This window comes from Cucurbita pepo, chromosome LG13 (genome assembly GCF_002806865.2).
Source record: "Cucurbita pepo subsp. pepo cultivar mu-cu-16 chromosome LG13, ASM280686v2, whole genome shotgun sequence".
NCBI lineage: Eukaryota > Viridiplantae > Streptophyta > Magnoliopsida > Cucurbitales > Cucurbitaceae > Cucurbita > Cucurbita pepo.
In genome coordinates, this window is record NC_036650.1 from 7,936,110 (window position 1) to 7,957,430 (window position 21,321).

The following is a 21,321-nucleotide window of genomic DNA, read 5'->3' on the forward strand; positions in this document are numbered from 1 at the left end:
AGGGATGGGTCCTAAGAAAATGGCTTGTAGTGAAGCTGCTCACATGTGGGTTTCAGCAAGTTTTAGGGGATGCAATTGCATGTCCTATGGAGTGAAAGCTGTGTATTTCTTCTTCTTCCCATGTGCTTTTGCCCTTCTCTTCACTACAACGTGCTTCTTCTATTCTCTAACAGTTGGAATAGTTTTTTATTACGGGACCTCCCTCTACCTCTTTGCTTTCTTCTACCGAATTCAATTCATTTATGTCATGAAAATCGATCGTGACATATTGACATTCTATTCGATATTCAGTTGATATTAAATTCTTTCTTTCATAGTATCCTCTAATCTTATCATTCGCGAACAAACTGACTCGTAACCTATACATATGGGATTTGGATAACTTTCGTTATCCCAAAATAGAGAAACTATGGTATAATTCTCGGACGTTATGATTTTCGTTGTCTCCATCATGAATTATTGTGACAAGACATTATTTGGTGTGAAGAAAAACATAGGGTTGGCTAAGAGTGGCAATGGCAGAAGGCATATGAATTGATTCATATATATAAGCTTTGACTTTATGCTCCCTTTTTTGTATACTTTATATGATGATTCAAAAACTTTATGATTAATTTCTTAAAAGCTTTGATGATTGATATATCTCAAATACATGCATGAAGCCCTTTGACCACATTGCTATTAAATTTTTTTTAAAAAAAAAAATCTGGGCCTTTCTTGGGCCAAGCCTAAGCTACTATTTGGGCTATACATATACATAGGTACCCATCCGGGCCCATGAACATGACTTATCACGACTATTGAACTATGCTCGGATTGATATCAACATTATTTGTATGCTTCTATTTGTTGTGGGAAGAAAATTTAAATTCAAAATTCTATTTTCAACCTTTCTTTATTTTTAAAATCATTTTGACAAGATGAATGGAAGAAGAACAAAACATTCGTTATAAAAGTGTGAAAACCTATCCCTAATAGACACATTTTAAAATCTTGAGGGGAAACTCGGGAGGGAAAATCCAAAGCTGACAATATCTGCTAGTGGTGGGCTTGAGCTCTTTCAATTGGTATCAAAGGTAGTCACAGGACAATGCAAGACACTGGTCGGTGTAGAGCTAGACTCTCTCCATAGTAGACGCGTTTTAAAATTGTGAGGTTGACAACGATATGTAAGGACAAAAGCGGACAATATATGCTAGTAGTGGACTTGGGCTCTTACAAATGATAGAAGAGGGTCCAGCCCTACTTCGACTAGTGTGATCAGAGCTAGTCGTCGGACCGTGCATCTTTGGGTTCTTACAAATGGTAAGAGAGGGTCCAGTCCTATTTCAATTAGTGCGACTAGTGTCTCACTCCGTCTAACAACTAGTTTTAATAGGGTCCAAACATACTTCAACTAGTGTGACCAGAGCACAGGGTCTAACCTTGTTCCGACTCCAGTGTCTCGAACCATCTAACGACTGGCTCACCTATTTCGACTAGTGTGACCGGGCCAATCGTGGGAGAGTGCGTGGTTGGGCTCTTACAAATGGTGAGAGAGGGTCGAGCCCTAAACCTAAAAATCTACATAAAAAGAAAAAGATTTGATTTGTAGAAATTTGTTCTTCATTTGACTGAGTTCATAGTCAATTGCGGAAAAGGAAAAGAAAAAGAAAAAAAGGTCGGCCGCCCCGTGACGTTGAACGCCGATTCCGACCCATAAAGCGTCGCTCTCGGTCACTAAGGTCGGAGGTGGTTGAGGATTGAGGGCAATATGGAATAAGAAAGTGGCCCCTAAATTTAAATAAAAGCCCTCCTTTCTTTGACTTTGAACCCCCTTTTCCCATTACATTCCTCAATTCAAGCCTGTAATTTCAGCCCATTCCTTGACATTTCTCAAAACCCTCCAGAAAAATCACTTCCTTTTCTCCCCATTTTGTCCTCTTCTTCCTTTTCATTCCCATTTCTCTCCCAAATTCCTCTGTTTAGGTGTCTTTTCTTTTCTCTAATGGGTTGTGCTACCTCTAAGCAGAAGCGATGCCCCCACTGCCGGAACTCAATGACTCAAAGAAGCAACTCTCTTCATGCCCACCAATCTCTACCGCCGCGCCAACCCGACAGCCACCACGTCGTTGCCTTTTCCTCTTCAACTCTCGGTTCTCTCAAGCTCGAAAACATTCACTTCGACAACAAAATCTACACCGCCGTTGATGTTGATGAGCCTCTCTACCCCCAAAACAACGCAATGAAGAATGAGGCTTCCATGGGGCTAATTGAGGCCAAAACTTGGTCCAATATGATCAATGACAAAATTCCCAAAATTGCCCCTAAAACTCCGATCATGACGCCGCCCGGCGAGCCGGAGACCATTAATGTTTGGGAAGTCATGGAAGGCCTCGATGACAATAGTCCCTTCCGTCCGACATGTCGACCTCGAAGCTTCTCCTTCGATGTCAGTTCAAATCCGATATGTGTTTCCTTAGAACAGGGGAATTCAAATTTGAAGGAAATTAACGATACCTTCACTTCCTATAAACCATTCTGGCTTCAAGAAACGGGTAATAATCCTTTTTCCGTTTGAAATTCATCTCAATTCAAAGTATAAATCTTTTATTGATAACGTTCGCTTCACAATCTGGATTCCTCTGTTTCATTGTTGGGTTTCAGATTTGGACCCTGATATGATATCTTCGTTTAGGAAATCCTTAGAGGAGCTTCCGCAGGAGGAGGAGGAGGAGGAGGAGGACCCATTTCATCTCCGGCCACCGGAGGACGAATCATCGGGTAAACACAAAGTTGTGGTGTACTTCACGAGCCTGAGAGGGATTCGAAAGACATACGAGGACTGTTGTGACGTGAGGATGATCTTGAGATCCATGGGAGCTCGAGTGGACGAACGGGACGTGTCGATGGATTCAGGGTTCAAACAGGAGCTAAAGGAGCTACTCGGGGAAGGGTTCAACGGCGGCAGATTGCCGAGAGTGTTCGTGGGAGAAACGTACATTGGTGGGGCAGAGGAAATTAGGAGGCTGCACGAAGATGGGGAGCTGGAGAAGGTACTGGAAGGGTGCGAGAAAGTGGAGGAGGGCGGCGGCGGGGTAGGTGGAGAGAGTGGCGTCAGTGGAGGCGGTGGTGGGTGTTGTGAGGGTTGTGGGGAAGTGAGGTTTGTGCCATGTGAGAGGTGTTCTGGAAGCTGCAAAATTTACTACGAAGAAGGTGAAGAGGAGGAAGAAGAAGAGGGCGGATTCCAGCGGTGTCCTGATTGTAACGAAAATGGGTTAATTCGTTGTCCCATTTGTTGTTCTTAGTGTAATTCAAACAAATTTTGTTCTTTTTGGTTGTTGTACAGTGAAGAACAGGATTTGGTTTGTTGTCTTGGGGAGAGTTGAGATTGGATGTAAAAAATTTCAGCTAATACGAAGAAAAAACACCATTATTTATGCTCAAAATGCTGTTTTAATTCTGCTTATAACTCTAATGGACTTTTCTTTCTTTTTCTTTTTTCTATTGTACCGATCACAAAAATTATTCGATAAACTGTTTTTATACGGGAGTTAGTGAGGTCAACAATCAATGGTCAACGGTCAACGGTCAACGGTCAACGGTCAACTCACATATTGGAGAGGTTGAGGAAGCTGACAGGAGAAGCTGAAAATTCCTCCATTTTGGTTTCTTTTGGATTTGATTTATTGTTTGGACTCCAAGACCTTGTTCGATATCATCGTAATTAGGTTGCCCGTTGTGTATCGCTGTCAACCTCAAACTTTTAAAACGCGTATGCTAATGAGAGGTTTTCAGACACTTATAAGAAATGTTTAATTCCCGTCTCTCGATGTGGGATCACAAATTTTTTATAACAGCCCAAGCTCACAACTAACAAATATATGGTTAGCTTTGAGCTTTCTCTTTCGGATTTTCACTCAAGATTTTTAAAACGAGTAAACTAGGAAGAGGTTTCTATACCCTTATAATGAATGTTTCGTTTTTCTCTACAATCGATGTAAAATCTCACAATCCACCCTCCTTCGAAGTCCAGCATCCTCACTGACGCTCTCATTCGAATATGGTATCGGTTCATTCATATCATTCATTTATTCAAGTGTCACAATGAATCCTTTAACACATTTCTCATAATATAAAAAATAGTTTGACGAGTTCTTTAAAACAAGAATAATTGCAAAAGAGAGTGCTCCTTATGAAATTCTTTATTTGTTGTAGAATTAGAGTAGAGAGTAGTAGTTTTATAATGTCATATCATCATAAACTAAAATAATAGTAAATGATTTGTTGAGTTGGCATAGACATAGACTTTGGTAATAGACTATATACTATATTGTTGAATCTAATGCAAGGCCAAATATAAGAGCTTATGGAGTTCCACAAAGTTTTTGACATATTTGATTTGAATTATATTCAATTTTTCTTCAACTACTTCCATATTATATAAATCTATGATGATATAGATGGTTTCAAAGCTTTTGATTTGTGCTTAATAAGAATATGAACTTTGGAGAGAAACGAAGAAAATCGAAAGAACGAAAAGAATGAGATATTCCTAGAAGATTTGATCGAAAGGGTATCGGGCAAATTACGGGTAAATTACGGGGAAGAAGCAAGTCAATTTCACAAAAAAAGATGAAAAATTTAAAGACATTCTCAAAGTTAATCCATAACCCAGATATTGAAATGGAAACCTAAAACAAACCCATTAGCCAAAACAATCAAAAGAAGAGATAAACAAAAGTTAAGAAGCTATTGGAAACTTTTCTCATGGCGTACCTGTTTGAAGCTCGGAGAGAAGAAGAGGGGAGAGGGGGCCGACATTCTTTTGTTTTTGGTATCAGTTTGGTTGGTGATGGTACTATACTCAACTTTTGGACAAACCACAAAGGAGCGGTGAGATACTCCGATGGAAGAAGTGTGGTTTTGGATTGAACTCTTTTTATCTTCTTCTTGATTGCACTTATGGATAGTTTGGATGCATCTAGTAACAACTTAAGTCCATCGCTAGTAGATATTGTTTGCATTAGTCCATTACGTATTACTATTAGTCTCACGATTTTAAAACGCGTATATTAAGAAAATGTTTAGGGTTTAAGATTTAGGGGTTGGATATCACACGCACCCCCATTTTCCTCTCTCATCATGAGCTAGCACAAAGCATTTATACACCCAACTAACCACAAGCATAGCATTTATGCACCCAACTAACCACAAGCTTGTTTATCAATATCGTTTCTCGCATACCCATTTCAAATCATCTCCTCCCTTAATTTACCGACCAAGAATCTCACCAGAAATTTTGAGACGTTCTAGACAGATACAAGATTAGACCTTTAAAGTTCAACTATTACTTCGATTGACCTATATAGATCAACTAGATTGATGGCTAACCGACTTCGGTTGCCTCGACCCACAATGAAGCCTTATAGGTTAGGTCGGGTCGACTCACATATTTATTGTAGCTAATCCAAATGGGTCTACCAAACAATCATTGTGGTTGACCCACAAAGGTGGGTCACAACCTTATCTTTAGGGTTTGACACATGAATTGGACGTAAGGCTATTCCTTGTTATTCGTTTCTCCTTTAGGATCAATAGGGTTTAGGGATCAATAGGGTTTAGGGTGTGGGGGCGATGTTACTAAGTCTCCATTCTCATGTGTTGAGTTCATCTGACAATCATCCATCAAACAAGTAAAGATTATCAAAGTTGAAACTTAAAACCTTCAAGATCATTACAACTTTAACATGGTGATATTAATTAGAACCGACATTGATTTGTTAATTCTTGCAATAATTTATTGTTTTCCCTCAACAAAAAGTAGAAAGCGATATAAGAGAATGAAATAAAGGTAGAGAAGGAGAGGGGCCATCACTCTCATTCCTGTTTTTTTTTTTTTTTTTTTTTTCAAACTTACTATTAAGTTTTGAAAATGACTTCACCATTCAATCTATATGCAAATTTTCTTTCTTTTTTTACTTCTAAAACTTTGATTAATTTACTAAAGTGGTTTAAAAAGTTCATGTGTTCTTTCTTCGTTAAAAGAACTATACATTTAATTGTGTTATGGACCACAAACAAAGTAAGAAACAAAATGGGGGGACATGCATTTAATGTCCCTATAATTTGCAATCAAATGGTTCAAATTCAGACACTTTCACTCGATTCATCACGTGACATGACTATTGATTTTCATATTAAAAATTTTATGTTCGACTAATATATGAATAAACTAAGACTACATTCGAATGAAAGGAACTTTGTCGTTAAGTTTAAAACAACATGTGCTCCACCATTAAGAGACATCTTATCCATCGTTGTGCTCGGGTTATATCTAATACATACTATTTTTTTAATAGAAAAGTTGTCGGTATGAAATTAAATAGGTAAATAATTAGTAACTTGAACTTTATAATATATATATATATATATAGAAAAAGTATGTTGATGAACAACCAAGCACATGCCTCGGTCTGTTAATCTAATTGCAAGTGGAAATGGGTCATAGTTGATTACACTTAAAAATGGGTCTAAATATTATTAACAAATCAAATGCTATTATGTGTTTCTTTTCTGACCTCTAAAAAGGTATTTATATATATATATATATTAAATCATATCTATAAAATTAAATTCAAGACTTTTTTTTAATTAATCACGATGTTGATTAATTTACCTAACTAATAATACTGCTTTTCAAAAGTGGATTTGACACTTAAAACAAAAATCTACAAAATTCTTTTACTTAATCTATAATCCTTTTGAATATTATTTACAAATATAATAAGTTTTTAAATTTTGATCCGTTTAATCTCTAAATTTTGAAAAATGTTGAAGCGGGTTGTTTAATTAATACCTTCCCGACTCGGAATAACGTACCTCATGTCCACTTTGATATCGAACAACATGCCTCTCGTTACTAGTTTTCTTATTATCTCAAGCGTTTGGATTATTTGCTTATTTCTTGCATGCATGGTTGCTTCAACTCGTTCGTCTTCCTTGGCCAAGAGACCAAAAGCTTCAACATCACGTTTTTATCTTGAGACTGACATACGATACACAAAGAGTTATAACGGACAATATTTGCTAGTGATGAGCTTGAGCTATTATAATAACGAACGCTCGAACTGGGACGTGAGTTATTACTATATAAAGCATTCTTGAGTTGATAGGGTTTAATGCAAGAAAACGGACAACACTTACTGCCAACAAAATCTGATGGCTTCCCTTTTCCTCTCTTATTTCACAAAACCTCGCACACCCTAAGATGCCTCAACTTCCAACTGCAAAACTCTGTTCCTTTGTCCCCTTTTTATTGTCTCCTCATAAAAAGATACCTATACATATTTATCTCATTTCCTTGTTCCATCAATCAATCTCCTTGTTAAATTTCTTGATTTTCACGGGTCATGATTCGAACCCTTGAATTTTTGCTACTTACACTTTTCAAACTTTTTACCCGACATGTCATTTCTGACTTAATTTTATATTTCAAAATATATAGGACTCGTTTCATAACCGTTGGGTCACGTGAAATTTATTAATCTCGATAAGATTGGTAGGGGCAATGATATGTAAAAAAGTGTATATGAAATAGAGATTAAGAAAGCAAAATAGTGATTTGGTATATGGTTGGTCGGAGCAAGAAGTTTATTGTGGATGCCTAAGTGTTGAATTTGATGGGTCATTTTCAACGACCGACAGCAACAAGATTTTGCAAAAAAGTTGAGTCACTTTCCAAATCAAATTGAGTAATGGGAAGCGTTCCATGCATGCAATACGACCATAAAAAATGTAACAGATATTATCTTCTTTAGACTTTTCCTCGTGAAAAATACTCCATCATGCATGAAATTCAACGGCCAAAGTGGAAGTTCTTTGCTCGTACATAGAAACAAAAAGTGAACACAACCCTTACGAGAAAGCCCCTTTTTTTGGTATTCCTTTCTTTGTTTTCTGTCCTTTAATCAATTATAATAGCAGATGTGATGTTAAAGCTAAGACCTTTTGAGTTAATTGGGGTGCCCCATGAGAAGCTTACTTAGCTTGCTAAATTAGTCAATGGTCCCTGCAAATGCTGCATTTTTATAACCTAATTAGATATTCATTTTTTGGGTGTATTTTTATAATTAACTTGTGTTATACATTTTGGTTACATCCCTATATATATATAATAATAATAATAATAATAATAAAGGGACGTCTCTCTTTTCATGGAAAAATACACCCATTTTTTGATCTAAGCGACCAAAAACCTAGAAAAGGGAATATAAAAAGACCCATATAAATAACATAGTAACATCAAATCTGATATAAATAATATATATATATATATATATATATATATATATATATATATATATATCAATACCAAACCCGACACGGTTGTTCTTGTTCTTGTTCTTGTTCTATTGCATAATTAAGCTCCTGATGATGGCTGCCTCTGCGCTATCGGAATCTATGGTAGATAAGAGCTGAGAGAGTCTTTCACTTAGGTCATCCACCTCCCTATGCAAGTTTCTAATGTAATTGCAGGTTTCATGGAGGACTTTTGAAGCTGATACCTGAAGAAATTAATAAACCTAATAATTAGCTTAATTTCATGTATATAATAAAGTCAAATCTTAAATTTAACAAAAAAAAACAAACACTTGGTAATTAGCTACTAATGTTGGTGTTAAATTGTTTAATTGAAATTGAGTAGACCAGCACATTAAAGGTTGGATTTTTGGTTTTGAAAAGAAAAATGTGCCCCCTCCCTGAGAAGAAATTTTGAGTATGTACCTTGTCGGGGCGGCGGTGGCGAATCTCGGGGACGAGTTGACGAAGCTTGGAGAGGAGGTCGATGATTTGGTCATCGCTGATTCTTGAAGCGCCTGAGTGCCTTGATCTTCTGGTGGACATGTTGGTGAGTGAGGTTGAAGGTTATGTGGAGTTGAAGATGGAGAGGCAGTTGGAGTAGGAAAGGTGTTGGGTTTGAAGGAAGGGAAGGGAAGTGATAAGAGGGTTATAAAGAGAAAGGACCACAAAGGAAAACACTTCGGGTAGTTGTTTTTATGTTCCCAAGTTGGGGATTCAACTCAAGTGGGCTTCCTCAAATATGTTTGCTTTTTGTGTTAAAAGTGGGCCTTCCTTGTACATCTCTCCTTCCACAACTCCATGTGATTCCAATTACAAAACCAACACACACACACACACAATTTCTTACCCTTTTTATCCCTCGTTCGGTTTGAGAGGAAAACGAATCATTCTTTATAAACCTATGAAAACCTCTCTCTAGTAGACGCGTTTAAATCGTGAAGCTGACGACGATACATAACGAACAAGATCTAGTTTTTACATCTTCGAGAAATCATTTGAGAGGAATAGAGAACAATGTGATGGACAAAGACATGTGCAATTAATAAATTAAAAGAGCTCAAGATCCAAGAGGACAACGTTGAAATAATGTACTAGCGTTGTTATAATGCTACCGAGAAAACAACTTGAGGATTTGTAAGCAGCGCTCCGATAAAATAGGGTAATGCTTATTAGTATCTTAATGCTTGGATGAAAAGGAGCCATCGTTTTTTAATTACTTTTTTAACATAGGACGTTGAAACGGTGTCGTTTGTGTCGAAATACCTTTGCAACTCCTTTAAATTAAACTATTTTGGTGTAATTTGAGGAAGGAAAATACGTGGAAATAAAGTAGAATATTTTATGAAAAAGAAAATTAAATAATGAGATAACAACATAGGGATACTTTTTGTATTGATACGTGACATGTCCTTCTTAAATTAAATTTAATAGAGAATCTAATTAATGAGGCTTAATTAAATTAATTAAATGCATAAATAACCTTTTTTATTTTTTTAATTAACGTCATAGAGAGAGAGAATTGTTGATGAGTGAGACAGAGAGATAGATTTGCAGAAGATTGTGTGAAAGGGCAAAGTCACATGCAAGTTCCCAAGAGCAAACGACATGCCACGTGGCAGGGCTTAGATTCTAGTACTTTTTTTTTTTTTTTTTTTTTTTTTTTAAGGGAAAGCATCCTCACGTGCCTCTCACCCTCCCCTTCTAATCTCTCTATTATTACTTTGTTGGTATGACTAAAACCTATTTTTATAATTTTGCCAACAACCACCAACTTGTTCACTTGTAGGGTCCCCCACATTTTTCCCTCCACATTTCAACCATAAAAATCCTATCCCATTATGTACTCAGTCAGGACGCTGGGTCCTAAAGAAGGTGAATTGTGAGATCCTACATTGATTAGAGATGAGAACGAAGTATTCTTTATAAGGGTGTGGAAATCTCAGGGACGAACCCAATTTTCGAAATAATTTACATCGGTTGGAGTTTTTGTAGGCTTTATCGGGTCGGGTCGTGATGGAAGAGATTTATTGTGAACAGAGAGACCAGACACGAGTGATGCAATTGGAGACTTATAGGGTTTTGAATCAAGGAGAGTAAAGGAGAAGCAAGCAAACCATGCATGTTGTGTGGGACCAAATGGATGACTTATTTCATAACGTGTAAACCCTATTTTTATGTTGATGGTTCAGTAATCTCCTTATGAAACTAAATGAAAAGTAATAATTATTTAGTTAACTTGAAAATGGGTCCTCGTGGGTAAGCCATGCATGCGAATATCCAAAAACAATGAGTACCCTTTGGTTTGAAGGAAATTTATGGTTCAACTTGGAGTTAATTACTGAGTTTTTAAATTAACCATAATTACTTTTACCTTTTTTTACCCTAATCCCAACCTCCCTTTAATTTTGGTAGTGGGAAGAGGCATGATCCCCGACAAATCAATCTCCAAATTGCATTAATTTCCCTACGCTTTTTGTATGATTAATCATAATATTAAATCCATAAAATTAGTTAGTTTTTGGTTATGGAAATTAATATAACGAACCTTTCCGACATGCAAATTAATGATGTCTCAGCATGCACCTCTTTTATTTATTTCCACTCATTTCTTTTAACTATGGATAACCTAAATTAGTTTATGTCTTTAATATATATATATATATTCATTTCTCCTATTTTTTAAAATCTTCTCAAACACATAAAATCAACAATCCCATGTTGTTGTCTTTGACCAAATCTTATACATCTCCATACAAAATCTTTCCTTTTTTCTGTTTTGTTTTTTAGTGGGATCTAATTGTAATAGCCTAAGCTCATCATGAGCAATATTGTTCGTTTTGACTCGTATGGTTGTCAGCCACACGAATTTAAAATGCACGGTTAGGAATATTCTGTTCTCTTCTCCAACCGATGTGGGATCTCACCCTTGTTTCATTCAAACATGAGAATATCGAGATACAATGTAAATGGGTGTGGTTAGGTTAGTTTGAAGGTTTGTATAAAGTGGTCAATTCGATCAATTCAAGGAGTGGGGTAGGAGTAAAAGAAGATCTATTGGGAAATGATTAAACAAAGAAGGAAAAGAAAGAAAAAAAAAGGAGGAAATCTTTTATGTTTGGTTGTTTTTTAGTTGAAAAGGAGGAGGAAATGTAGTGTAAAAGAGGGTTTAGGGTTTGAAGAATAATGATCAAATCACCGACGTTTGATTAATGGGATGAGCAAAGGAGTTGAACCCAAACCAAACAATAATAATTGAGAATGGTAAGGCTTCTTCCTCAACTTTACCCAATAACTTATGTTATAAGCTTTTTGTAAACATTCTTCAGGTAGCCTCGGCCTCCTCAAGAATTTGATTACCCTCGACCTTAATCGTTCCTATAGTCTTAAAAAGTTACTATCTTTTTTAGTTTCATCTTTCAAATTAATTGAAACTCAAACCAACTTAAGATTTTGTTTCAAAAAAGCAATCTTTCCTTTTTATTTCTCATAAGGAGCCTCAATCTTTCTCTGAGAATTCTCGTCTACATTAATGGGGACGAGACATTGACTCATAGTTCTATCCTCACAATTTTGCTTTTTATTAGTGTAACTATTTGAAGTTATCAACGAGTTGTTTCTTAGTAAACATTAACGAAATGAAAGCAGAGAAGATTGATCCAAACCCCACGAACCCTTATCAACAAAATAATGAGTAGACTCTCTCGACATATTCTGAAATTTCTAAGAACCCTAACCAATGGGTCATAGTACACATTAACCTAATTCACAATCACATGATATAGGCAATCAATAAACATACAATTTAATTCCCAACACAAAAATCAATGAAAGCTCCTCATCGAACACAAAAACTTTGACTTTTTGGTCATATGGGTTGGGCCCAAAAAATATATATATATATATTTGAGGCTGCTTTTATTGCTTTTATTTGTGAGCAGGCTAGCCCCTGGATTTTGAATAGACAAGTCATTAGAAATGGGTCTATCATGAGAAGAACAAGCTAACCAACACTGTTTTTCATCATGTCTAAATCAAACCATAAATTGTTTCAAACATTAGAGATATATGAGAAGAACACAACAAAAGAAAAGAAAAAAAAAAGGAAACTTGTATTGTATGATTAATTTGTCGGTTTTGATATGAGAGTTTGTGTGGTTTTTATGTCATGATGAGATTGTACGGCCTCATTTACTGCTGTTTTGTGTTGGAGAAAAGGAGAGATTGATGGGTTTCTTCGATCCGACTGATCCTTAACAATGTCTTTTAATCTTTTTCTAACACCCTTTAATTAGGGTTTTAAAGGGATGATTATGTACGTCTTAAAGTTTCAATCTTTTTTTACTATTTTGATGCAAAAAATGAACTTTTAGGATCTGAGAGTCGAGAGCAGCTTTGATATCATATTAGGAATGAGAAACTGAAGTGGGATTGAAAGTTCAAGAACCTTGTATAACATGATTAGAAGAAAAGTGACAACAATTTATCTACGATAACTATGGCAGAAGCTTTGGGTGTGCGATTTGTAAGCTCAAATTCAAAGAGGGGCAGTGCCATGGCGCTCCTCTTTAGCATCTGTCTTAGGTTTGTACCGTGCCATGGCGCTTCGTGGTGTTCCTCCCTCAGGTAATTGATTGTAGCCATTGTGGAAGGGGCATTTCTTTTCGTTTATTATGGATTTTAGGTGGGCTTCCAATACGACTCTGCAATTTAACAATAGTGATCTTTGCTATTGAGTAAAAATAAGAGCTGAACTTGACTGTTGGGTCACAATTCACCACATCCAAGTCGTCCGACACTGTCTTTGGAAGCCATGGCTTAGGACCCTATTCGGGCCTCTTGGAGCCTGCCTTTAATGCTCATGATGACTCGTTGTCTCTAACATTGATTATGCCTTAGAATAGCTTTCATACACACTCTTCTTGGTGTATTGGATGATGCACTGTCGTCTTCAGTCTTGTCTATCTTGAATGCACATCCACAACTTACTCTATTCTTAGTACAATTGTGTCATTCTCCTCATTTAAACAAGTCATGGTCTTGGATGAACTTATTGGTGTGACAGAACAACATCGTGACATATTGCACATGATATTAAACTAGGATAAATTAAATGGAAGTTTAAATTATTCAGAAAAGGGCAATTAAAGGGTGAGGTTTAGTTAATTTAATGCTTTTTATACAATAAATTTAGTGTTACATGGTAACTTAATCTTCTTTGATAGTTAATTGAGTGTTTTTCTTACGATTATTGAACTAAAAAATAGAAATTCAATTAAAAATATATATTAGAATTAAAATAAAAAAAAACGTGAATAGATATTAAATTGTGTACTAATAATTAAAAAGACAGAAGAAAATGAGACTCACATCATAATAAAAAATAAGAATAAATAGACGAGAATAATTTTGATTGCGGAAGAGAAGTGAGATCGAAACAAAGATTATAACGTTAATTCAAACTTGACATCATGAATGATAAGAATTTGATAGAAATTTGAGTGTGTTGTGGGACATTGTTTTTCAGTATATAAATGAATGTGGGACACATTTGTGTTGAAGTGATAAGTTTGATTCAATTCTGAGCTTTTTACCTTTAAAAATAAATAAAGGCAATCTGATTTAAGTACCAAAAAGTGGCTCAAAGGCATGCCCTGCACACCCACTGCCCTTCTTCTTTTAGCTTTTTGGTGCACTTGAATCTTGATGATGATGTCAACTGCTGCTGATCGGGCCCTTCCAACACTTTCCTCACCTTCAGCTTTAAGTCTCTAATATAATACGCATCACTCGGTTTTTGCAATCATTCACCCCATCGCTTTAAGATGGGTCTCTTTGTCGTAACAGCTCAAGTCTACTACTAATAAATATCGTTCTTTTGGGCTTCCTCTTAAGATACCTCACAATTTTAAAACGCGTATGCTAGGGAGAAGTTTCTACACTCTTATAAGAAATGCTTCGTATTCATAGGCAGACACCATTAGAATAAAGGGGCTCATGCAATGCACCATAATTTGCAATAATAATAAGATAGTTGCCTTTTCCCATTGGAAATGGAGCAGTCAACATGATATGGATTGATATCTACAACTAGAAAAAGAAAAGGAAAAGGAAGGATGAAAAGGGGAGAAAGGGGAAAAATAAATAAACATTATCTAAAATGGGACCCCAAATTTGGTTTAACAACCAACAACCCCATGTTGCTCCATTGGAAAATTTTGAGTCTCATATGTGTTGGTGTTGCAGCTGCAACAGCCTTGAGTAAGCTCCCTCAGGTCGGCTTAGCAGCTCGCTATGGCTGCCTTGCTCAACAATGCGTCCATCTTGGACCACGCCGATGCTGTCGACGCCCCTGATTGTCGACAGGCGATGTGCCACGACTACTGTGGTTCGACCCCTCATGAGCCTTTCGAGAGCCTCTTGCAGCACACACTCGGACTCAGCGTCGAGGGCACTGGTGGCCTCGTCGAGGAGGAGGATTGTGGGATCCTTGAGAACTGCCCTGGCAATAGCAATGCGTTGTTTTTGGCCACCAGATAGCTGAACGCCCCTTTCCCCCACTGGTGTCTTGTAGCCATCAGGCAGTCCACTTACAAAGCCATGCACATTGGCTGCTCTTGCTGCCTCTATTACTTCTGCCTCTGTTGCTCCATCTTTTCCATATGCAATGTTGTCAAAAATGCTGGCTGCAAACAGGGCTGGCTCTTGCTGTACCAACCCAATTTTTAGCCTCAAGGATTGCAAGTTCAGACGTCGAATGTCCTTCCCGTCGATCATGACTTTCCCGGCGATCGGATCGTAGAATCTCTCAATCAACGCAATCACAGAACTCTTCCCTGATCCACTTGCTCCAACCAATGCCTGGCTCTTACCAGCCCTGATCCTAAGATTAAAATCCTTGAACACCATGACATCAGGTCGAGACGGGTACGCGAAATCGACATGTCGAAGCTCAATTTCCCCACGAAGCGTCTCAACAACCTCCGCCTCAGGATCATCGGGGTCGATCATTGTCGGGCGACCGAGAATCGAGAAAACAGAACCAATTGATTCACCACCCCTAATGATCTCAGGAGCAAGACTAACAGTCTCCGCCACAGAATTTGCAGTAACAACCAACACAACAAAGACTTTAATCACTTTGGAGAATGTCGATCCGCCATTGCTGACCAAATGAACACCATACCATAAAACCAGAGCTTCAGACGCATACAGAGCGAGCTGCGAGATTCCAAAAAGAACACCCGCCGTTTGGCTCCGGCGGAGGCTCTGTTTCTGTGGGACACGAAGCTCATTGCGAAACAGAGAAAGGATCTTGTCTTGAGCATTGAAGGCAGCCACTGTTCTGATATTGCTCACACCTTCCCCTGCAATCATACTTGTCTTCGCATGAGCCTTTGCAGTATCCCCAGCAAATCCTTTCAAAGAAAGTTGCTGCATAATCAATAGCAAACTTCAAATTAACTTTAGCCTAATTCTAATCAAGCTCTGTTCTCAAAGATCAATTTAAAACATTTATAGATTACTGTATTAGGAGCATGCGCAAATTTAGAGTACTGTTCAACACAAGACAAATGGTCAGAGGTCAGTACTATAGTTTGAAAACGAACCCCATTTTTTGGAACCCCCTCCCCGATAGATTGAATCGCTTCAAGAGATATTACCAAAAGACGACAATGTATAATGAAGCTGTCAGTTGCAGAACTCTGCACCAAAAAACTATCCTATACCCTTTTTTTCTCTCTCTTTTATGGAAAAATGTGAAGAGATCAGTTTAAAAGCTTTGCAATGTATAAATGAAGATCACGGGGAGTGAGAATTTGGGTGCAGTTTTTCACATGGGGTATCTGCCAAAAAACAGAGAAAACAGGGAGAGCTCGGATTTCAAGGAACAGAGAGATGGTCAAAACTTGAAGCTTTGAATCAGAAACAAAGAACTGATATAAATACTGTTAAGATGCAGAAGAATCGGTGTATTGTAGTAACGCTAATCAAAGAAAAAAAAGTATTAAAAAACAGAGGAACCAAGAAAAAGTTAGGCATTGGGCTCGAAGCAAAAGAATACAAAACCCAGTTGCCTTTCAACTTGGGTGAGCAATTTTTGAATCTTGTTGGAATTTCGAAGAGCTTTCCTCGCTTGTTTGTCTTTGTCAAATTTTTTAAAAAGCAATGAACTTTCGGAGTTATTTCTTTAATGTTTAACACTGCAATTTTTTCAGAAGTTAGTGCAGAGCAGGGCTGCAGGGAGGCACTGGGATGAACCACGTGCAGAGCACAGAGATGGTAGGAGTTAAATATTTCAGGTTCTTTGTCGCGTAACAGAGAAGAGGACTTGGGATGCAGTGAAGTTATATTCCAAGGGCTGTAAAAAGCAAAGTCCAGAGAATCTGACCCATTTTTTAATGTGGGTTATTTTTAATATGCATTTGAAGTAAAAATGTAAAAATTAATGGAGTTTTGGAAGGTGGGTTTTGGATTTTTTTTTTACCTGAGCCATGTTGGCAAGAACCAGCAGAGGGAAGGCTGCAAGGATGAGCAGAGAAACTCTCCATTCAACAATGAATGCAACTATGAACGAAGTGAAGAGTGAAGTCATGTTTTGCAGAATCACTGATATTCTTTCAGCAATGGCGGATTTAACATCGGCTGCATCAGTGGCCAGTCTTGCTGCTACTAAACTCGAGTTGTGTTCTTCCTCATCGAACCATCCCACTTCTTCCCTCAATATCGCTGTATAAAAAACAGAGGATTTCTTAGTTTTTTGAAGTGGTTTTTATAAAAACTTGTGAAGTTTGAAGACTATTATTGCTTAATTATTACCTGCGAGCATCATTCTTCTGACTCTGGTAGTGAGATTTTCACCCATGATTGTAAAGAAATAATGCTGAATTAGATAAGCCACCACTGCGTAAACCCCAATTCCAATGTAGATGAATACGAATTCCTTGATTTTCCTTTCCATGGCGGATGAGTTTTTGTAATAGAAGACCTCGATCATGTTACTCATCACAATGGCAAATGTTGGACTGATGAAACCAGAGAGAATAGACCCAACAGCGCCCATTATCAAATACGGCCATTCGGGGCCGTTGAGTTTAAGAAGACGAATGAAATAGCCATCTGGGGCTGGATTTTTCCTGTCAGTTTCGGCGTTTGAGACCATTTCGATTCTCCCGTCGGCGCCGGTGCTATACGAATAGCTCAAATTCCTGAGGCTGCCGGAGCGGAGGCTTAATGATTTTGTCGATAACGAATGGCTCAGCCGTGATGATCGTGTTCGACGGGTCGATGGGTTTGAGAATTCTCTGTTTCGAACCATTTCTTGGAATCGAATTAACGAGGAATAAGCACCGGATTTGGCGATTAGTTCTTCGTGGGTTCCTGTTTCGACGACCTGCCCCTGTTGTATTACTGCAATTGAATCGACGTTTCTTATGGTTGATAATCGATGTGCGACTACAACCGTTGTTCTTCCGACCATTAAACGGTCTAAAGCTTCTTGAACAATGCTTTCAGAACCTGCATCGAGGGCGCTGGTGGCTTCATCGAGGAGAAGGATTTTGGGGTTCTTCAACATTGCTCTGGCTATGGCAATCCTCTGTTTTTGGCCGCCGGAGAGTTGTAATCCTCTTTCGCCGACCTGGGTATTGATTCAAGAGTTGTTATGTTGTGGAAAAGAACAAACTTGTATTGAAATTGAATCCCATTAAGGGACTGTACTAACTTGGGTGTCGTAGCCATTGGGGAGCAATGTGATGAAGCTATGAGCGTTGGCTGCAGCCGCGGCGGCTTCCACCTCCGCCGTCGTGGCATCGGGCTTGCCATAGAGAATGTTTTCGTATATGGTGGTTGCAAACAGAGCCGGTTCCTGATTCACTAAACCGATTTGATCACGTAGCCATTTCAATTGCAGCGTCTTAATGTCCACATTGTCCAGCAGAACATGCCCTGTTTTTTAGCGAAAACAGAGGAAATCAGGACAATTCACAAGCTAGCCATGTAGTGTATTAGTTATATGCAATGGTCGTTAAAAACCTTGATTGGGATCGTAGAATCTTTCAATGAGAGAGACGACGGTGCTTTTCCCAGAACCGCTGCCGCCCACGACGGCGACAGTCTTCCCGGCAGGGAAGAAAATGGAGAAATCCCTGAAGATCATCACGTCCGGTCTGGATGGGTAGCTAAAGGTGACATCTTTGAACTCAATATTGCCTTTAACTTCATCCAAACACTTCCCATCAAATGGGTCTTGAATGATCGAAGGCCTCTGTTTGATAATCTCCATCAATTTATACCCTGCTGCTTTTCCTTTACTGAATGCGCCCAAATTGGAAAATGACTGCCCCAAACTCCTATAGTATTACACAAAAAACATTCAAAAAAACAAAAACATCGACCTTGATATATAGTTAAATCACAGTGTTCTTAATTTTGATAGCCTTACATGCCACCAACGATGGCGGAGAATATAGCAGTGAAGGCTTTGCCGCCGTCGCTCTGGCCGTTTCGGATGAAGACTCCAGCATACCAGAAGACAAGTGCCCAAGACATACAAGCAATGCCATAGGTACAACCTAAGCCCAACCCCTTGGCCATTCCAGCTTTATATCCAATTTTCAACGTGTTATGAATCGCATCTGAATAGGAATTCAGGGCTTTGCTTTCCCCAACATAAGAGTAAACAGTTCGAACTTGAGCAATCGCCTGTTACGAACACGTTTATGAAACATATGATGTTATGTTCTTGGAAGTTTACAATAAAAAGTAATAACAAACATCATGATGACATGTTTGCTAAGAAAGTATAGCCTTTTCTGGAGAACAAAACAGAGCAGAAAACAGGGCAAAAACAGAGCAGAGAAGGAGAAATTGACCTGTTCGGCAATTATGCCAGCATTGGCATAGGATTCCCGACTCTTGGAAGTGAGTCCAGTAAGAGTATAAGCATATAAACCACCAGCAAAAGCGATTCCTGGAATTACTGCTATACTCAGAAGTGCTAGTCGCCATGCTGACACAAAACCCACCACCAAACCAGCCAAGAACGTCGAGAGATAGTGAATGAAGTTCCCCACCTAAACAAAATCAAACCCAATTCATAGAAGAAGAAGAAGAAGACGAGGAAAGATCTGATTCATGGTTTAGATTCACTGTGTTAATGGCGGTAAAACCCCATCTGGCTAACGTGCGCATATTGCTTTAATTGATGATATAGCAACTACCCAGATGGGGATTTTGCAGAATGAAGTAACTACCTACTATTAGATTTTTCTCACATTTGGAAAGAAAAGGAATAAAAAGTTACCTTCTCACTGATAGCATCTTGAACAAGAAGAGTGTCTGTTGAGACGCTGAAAACAACATCCCCTGTTCTGGCATCAGTGTCAAAGAATCCAACGTCTTGTTTCAAAACAGCCTCTAAATACTTCTTTCTCAACGTGCTCACTTGCCTCTCCCCTGTGTACATCCAACATGCGATCTCTGTACAAAAGTATCAACAAATACCATCAATTTGGGGTTTTTGGATTCAGAAACAAAGATAAAACGAAGGATTTAGCTTACTTACCGGCGTAGGATGAGACACAGACAATGAGACCCAAGTAGACAAAATACAGAGCATACTGCAAAACAGAGTAAAAAACAGAGTGAAAAACAGAGTGCAAAACAGAGGAAAACAGTCGGATCTGAGATCTAAAGAAGATGAGAATGGTAGAAGAGAGAAATTGGGTAAATATATATGTTACCTTAGAGACTTCGGCTGTCATCTTGTGAAAATCGGATTGGTTTTTGCCGAAGCCATTAACCATTTGGCCGAAGAGGAGGAAGAAAACGGGCATGGAAGAGCCATGGACAATGGCGCCGAAAGTGCCGAGGATCATAAGAAAGCAGTCGTATTTGTCTGCGAAAGAGAAGAGCTGGAAGAAAGGAAGGGTGTGTTCCTTTTTCTTTTCAGGTTCGGGTAATGCCTTGGGCTCTGCAACTGGTTCCGCCATTGGAGGCCAAGAAAAGCCCACCTAGAAAGGGAGATGAGGAGGAGAAGAAGAAGAAGAAGAAGAAGAAGAGAAAAGGGGGTGCGATGAATGGGTTAAAAAGAAGGCATTGGCAATGAGAAGAGGAAGAAGAAGGAGAAAGGGATTTTAGGCATTGAAGAGAGAGATGAGATGAGGAAAGGCTTTTAGTGTTTGAAGGAAGTGTCAACGTCGTAGAGACTGAGCTTCCTTGTTTCGCCGGAGCAAAAAGGAAGCAACAAACAGAGAGAGAGAGAAAGCAGTGGTCAAAGGTGGAGAAGACGAGATTTGAAGGAACAACTGCGTGGCGAGAATGGATTCTTATAGAGAGAGAGAGAGAGAGAGAGAGAGAGAGAGAGATTGGGACATTTTCAAAAGTGATTCCTTTAACTACATATTTATTCTCAAATTTTGCAATTTGATCCCTCTATTCCTTAACAATTATTTTAGATGCCACTTAAAACCCACCAATTTCCACTTAATAATAATATTATTATTATTATAAAAAAAAGGTATAAATCAATTTAATTAAAATTTTCCTATAATTTATGATGGGGCTTAGCTGTTACATAAATAGATATAATATTTCTAATATTTCTGGTTTTTTTTATTATTATTTTTTTTTTATTATTACATCCGAAGCATCCCAAAGGAAAAATAAAATTTAAAAAGTTTATTATTATTATTATTATTATTATTTTCATTTTAGTTAATTTCGGAGTCCGGAGACAGAAAGTGAAATAAGAATGAAAGGTTTGTCCAGGTGGCAGTTTGTGAATGGTTGTGAATGGAGATTAACAGTACACGACAGTGACGTGAGCTTAGCTACACTACCTTAAATTGCATTCAAGCCCTTATTCTTTGAGACTATTACACAACCAACCGCAAACATGTTTCTTTTTTCCCTTTCTCGTCCCCAAATCATTGATCTCTTGACTTTTTAACCACACTTTTTTTTTTTTTTTTTTTTTAA

At 38.0% G+C, this 21,321-nt stretch overlaps 3 protein-coding genes across 3 annotated transcripts; 1 reads left to right on the forward strand and 2 right to left on the reverse strand.

Moving 5' to 3' along the window:
- Positions 1-1,847: 1,847 nt before the first annotated feature.
- On the forward strand, positions 1,848-3,447 carry LOC111809099 (uncharacterized protein At3g28850-like). Its single transcript, XM_023695446.1, has 2 exons — positions 1,848-2,537; positions 2,647-3,447. The coding sequence occupies exons 1-2, from the start codon at positions 1,988-1,990 to the stop codon at positions 3,285-3,287; spliced, it is 1,191 nt and encodes a 396-aa protein (XP_023551214.1). The 5' UTR covers positions 1,848-1,987; the 3' UTR covers positions 3,288-3,447.
- Positions 3,448-8,357: 4,910 nt separating this feature from the next.
- LOC111809213 (transcription factor PRE6-like) lies at positions 8,358-8,987 on the reverse strand. The gene is made up of 2 exons (XM_023695607.1): positions 8,767-8,987; positions 8,358-8,546 (listed from the first exon to the last, which is right to left on the reverse strand). Exons 1-2 carry the CDS (start codon positions 8,884-8,886, stop codon positions 8,391-8,393), a joined length of 276 nt encoding a protein of 91 aa, XP_023551375.1. The 5' UTR covers positions 8,887-8,987; the 3' UTR covers positions 8,358-8,390.
- A 5,333-nt stretch (positions 8,988-14,320) lies between these two features.
- LOC111808789 (ABC transporter B family member 19) lies at positions 14,321-20,685 on the reverse strand. Its single transcript, XM_023694965.1, has 10 exons — positions 20,085-20,685; positions 19,907-19,961; positions 19,646-19,821; positions 19,215-19,415; positions 18,785-19,044; positions 18,376-18,692; positions 18,065-18,288; positions 17,161-17,980; positions 16,829-17,070; positions 14,321-15,774 (listed from the first exon to the last, which is right to left on the reverse strand). The coding sequence occupies exons 1-10, from the start codon at positions 20,331-20,333 to the stop codon at positions 14,566-14,568; spliced, it is 3,753 nt and encodes a 1,250-aa protein (XP_023550733.1). The 5' UTR covers positions 20,334-20,685; the 3' UTR covers positions 14,321-14,565.
- Between the last annotated feature and the right edge of the window lie 636 nt (positions 20,686-21,321).

Excerpts from the sequence above, each read along its gene's own strand:
- LOC111808789 (XM_023694965.1), bottom strand. The coding sequence starts at position 20,333 with ATGGCGGAACCAGTTGCAGAGCCCAAGGCATTACCCGAACCTGAAAAG. Across the intron at positions 17,071-17,160 it reads CAGAAGAATGATGCTCGCAG|CGATATTGAGGGAAGAAGTG; the intron begins GTAATAATTAAG and ends TTTTTTATACAG. Across the intron at positions 15,775-16,828 it reads TTCTTGCCAACATGGCTCAG|CAACTTTCTTTGAAAGGATT; the intron begins GTAAAAAAAAAA and ends TTGATTATGCAG.
- LOC111809213 (XM_023695607.1), bottom strand. The coding sequence starts at position 8,886 with ATGTCCACCAGAAGATCAAGGCACTCAGGCGCTTCAAGAATCAGCGAT. Across the intron at positions 8,547-8,766 it reads GCCACCGCCGCCCCGACAAG|GTATCAGCTTCAAAAGTCCT; the intron begins GTACATACTCAA and ends TAATTTCTTCAG.
- LOC111809099 (XM_023695446.1), top strand. The coding sequence starts at position 1,988 with ATGGGTTGTGCTACCTCTAAGCAGAAGCGATGCCCCCACTGCCGGAAC. Across the intron at positions 2,538-2,646 it reads ATTCTGGCTTCAAGAAACGG|ATTTGGACCCTGATATGATA; the intron begins GTAATAATCCTT and ends GTTGGGTTTCAG.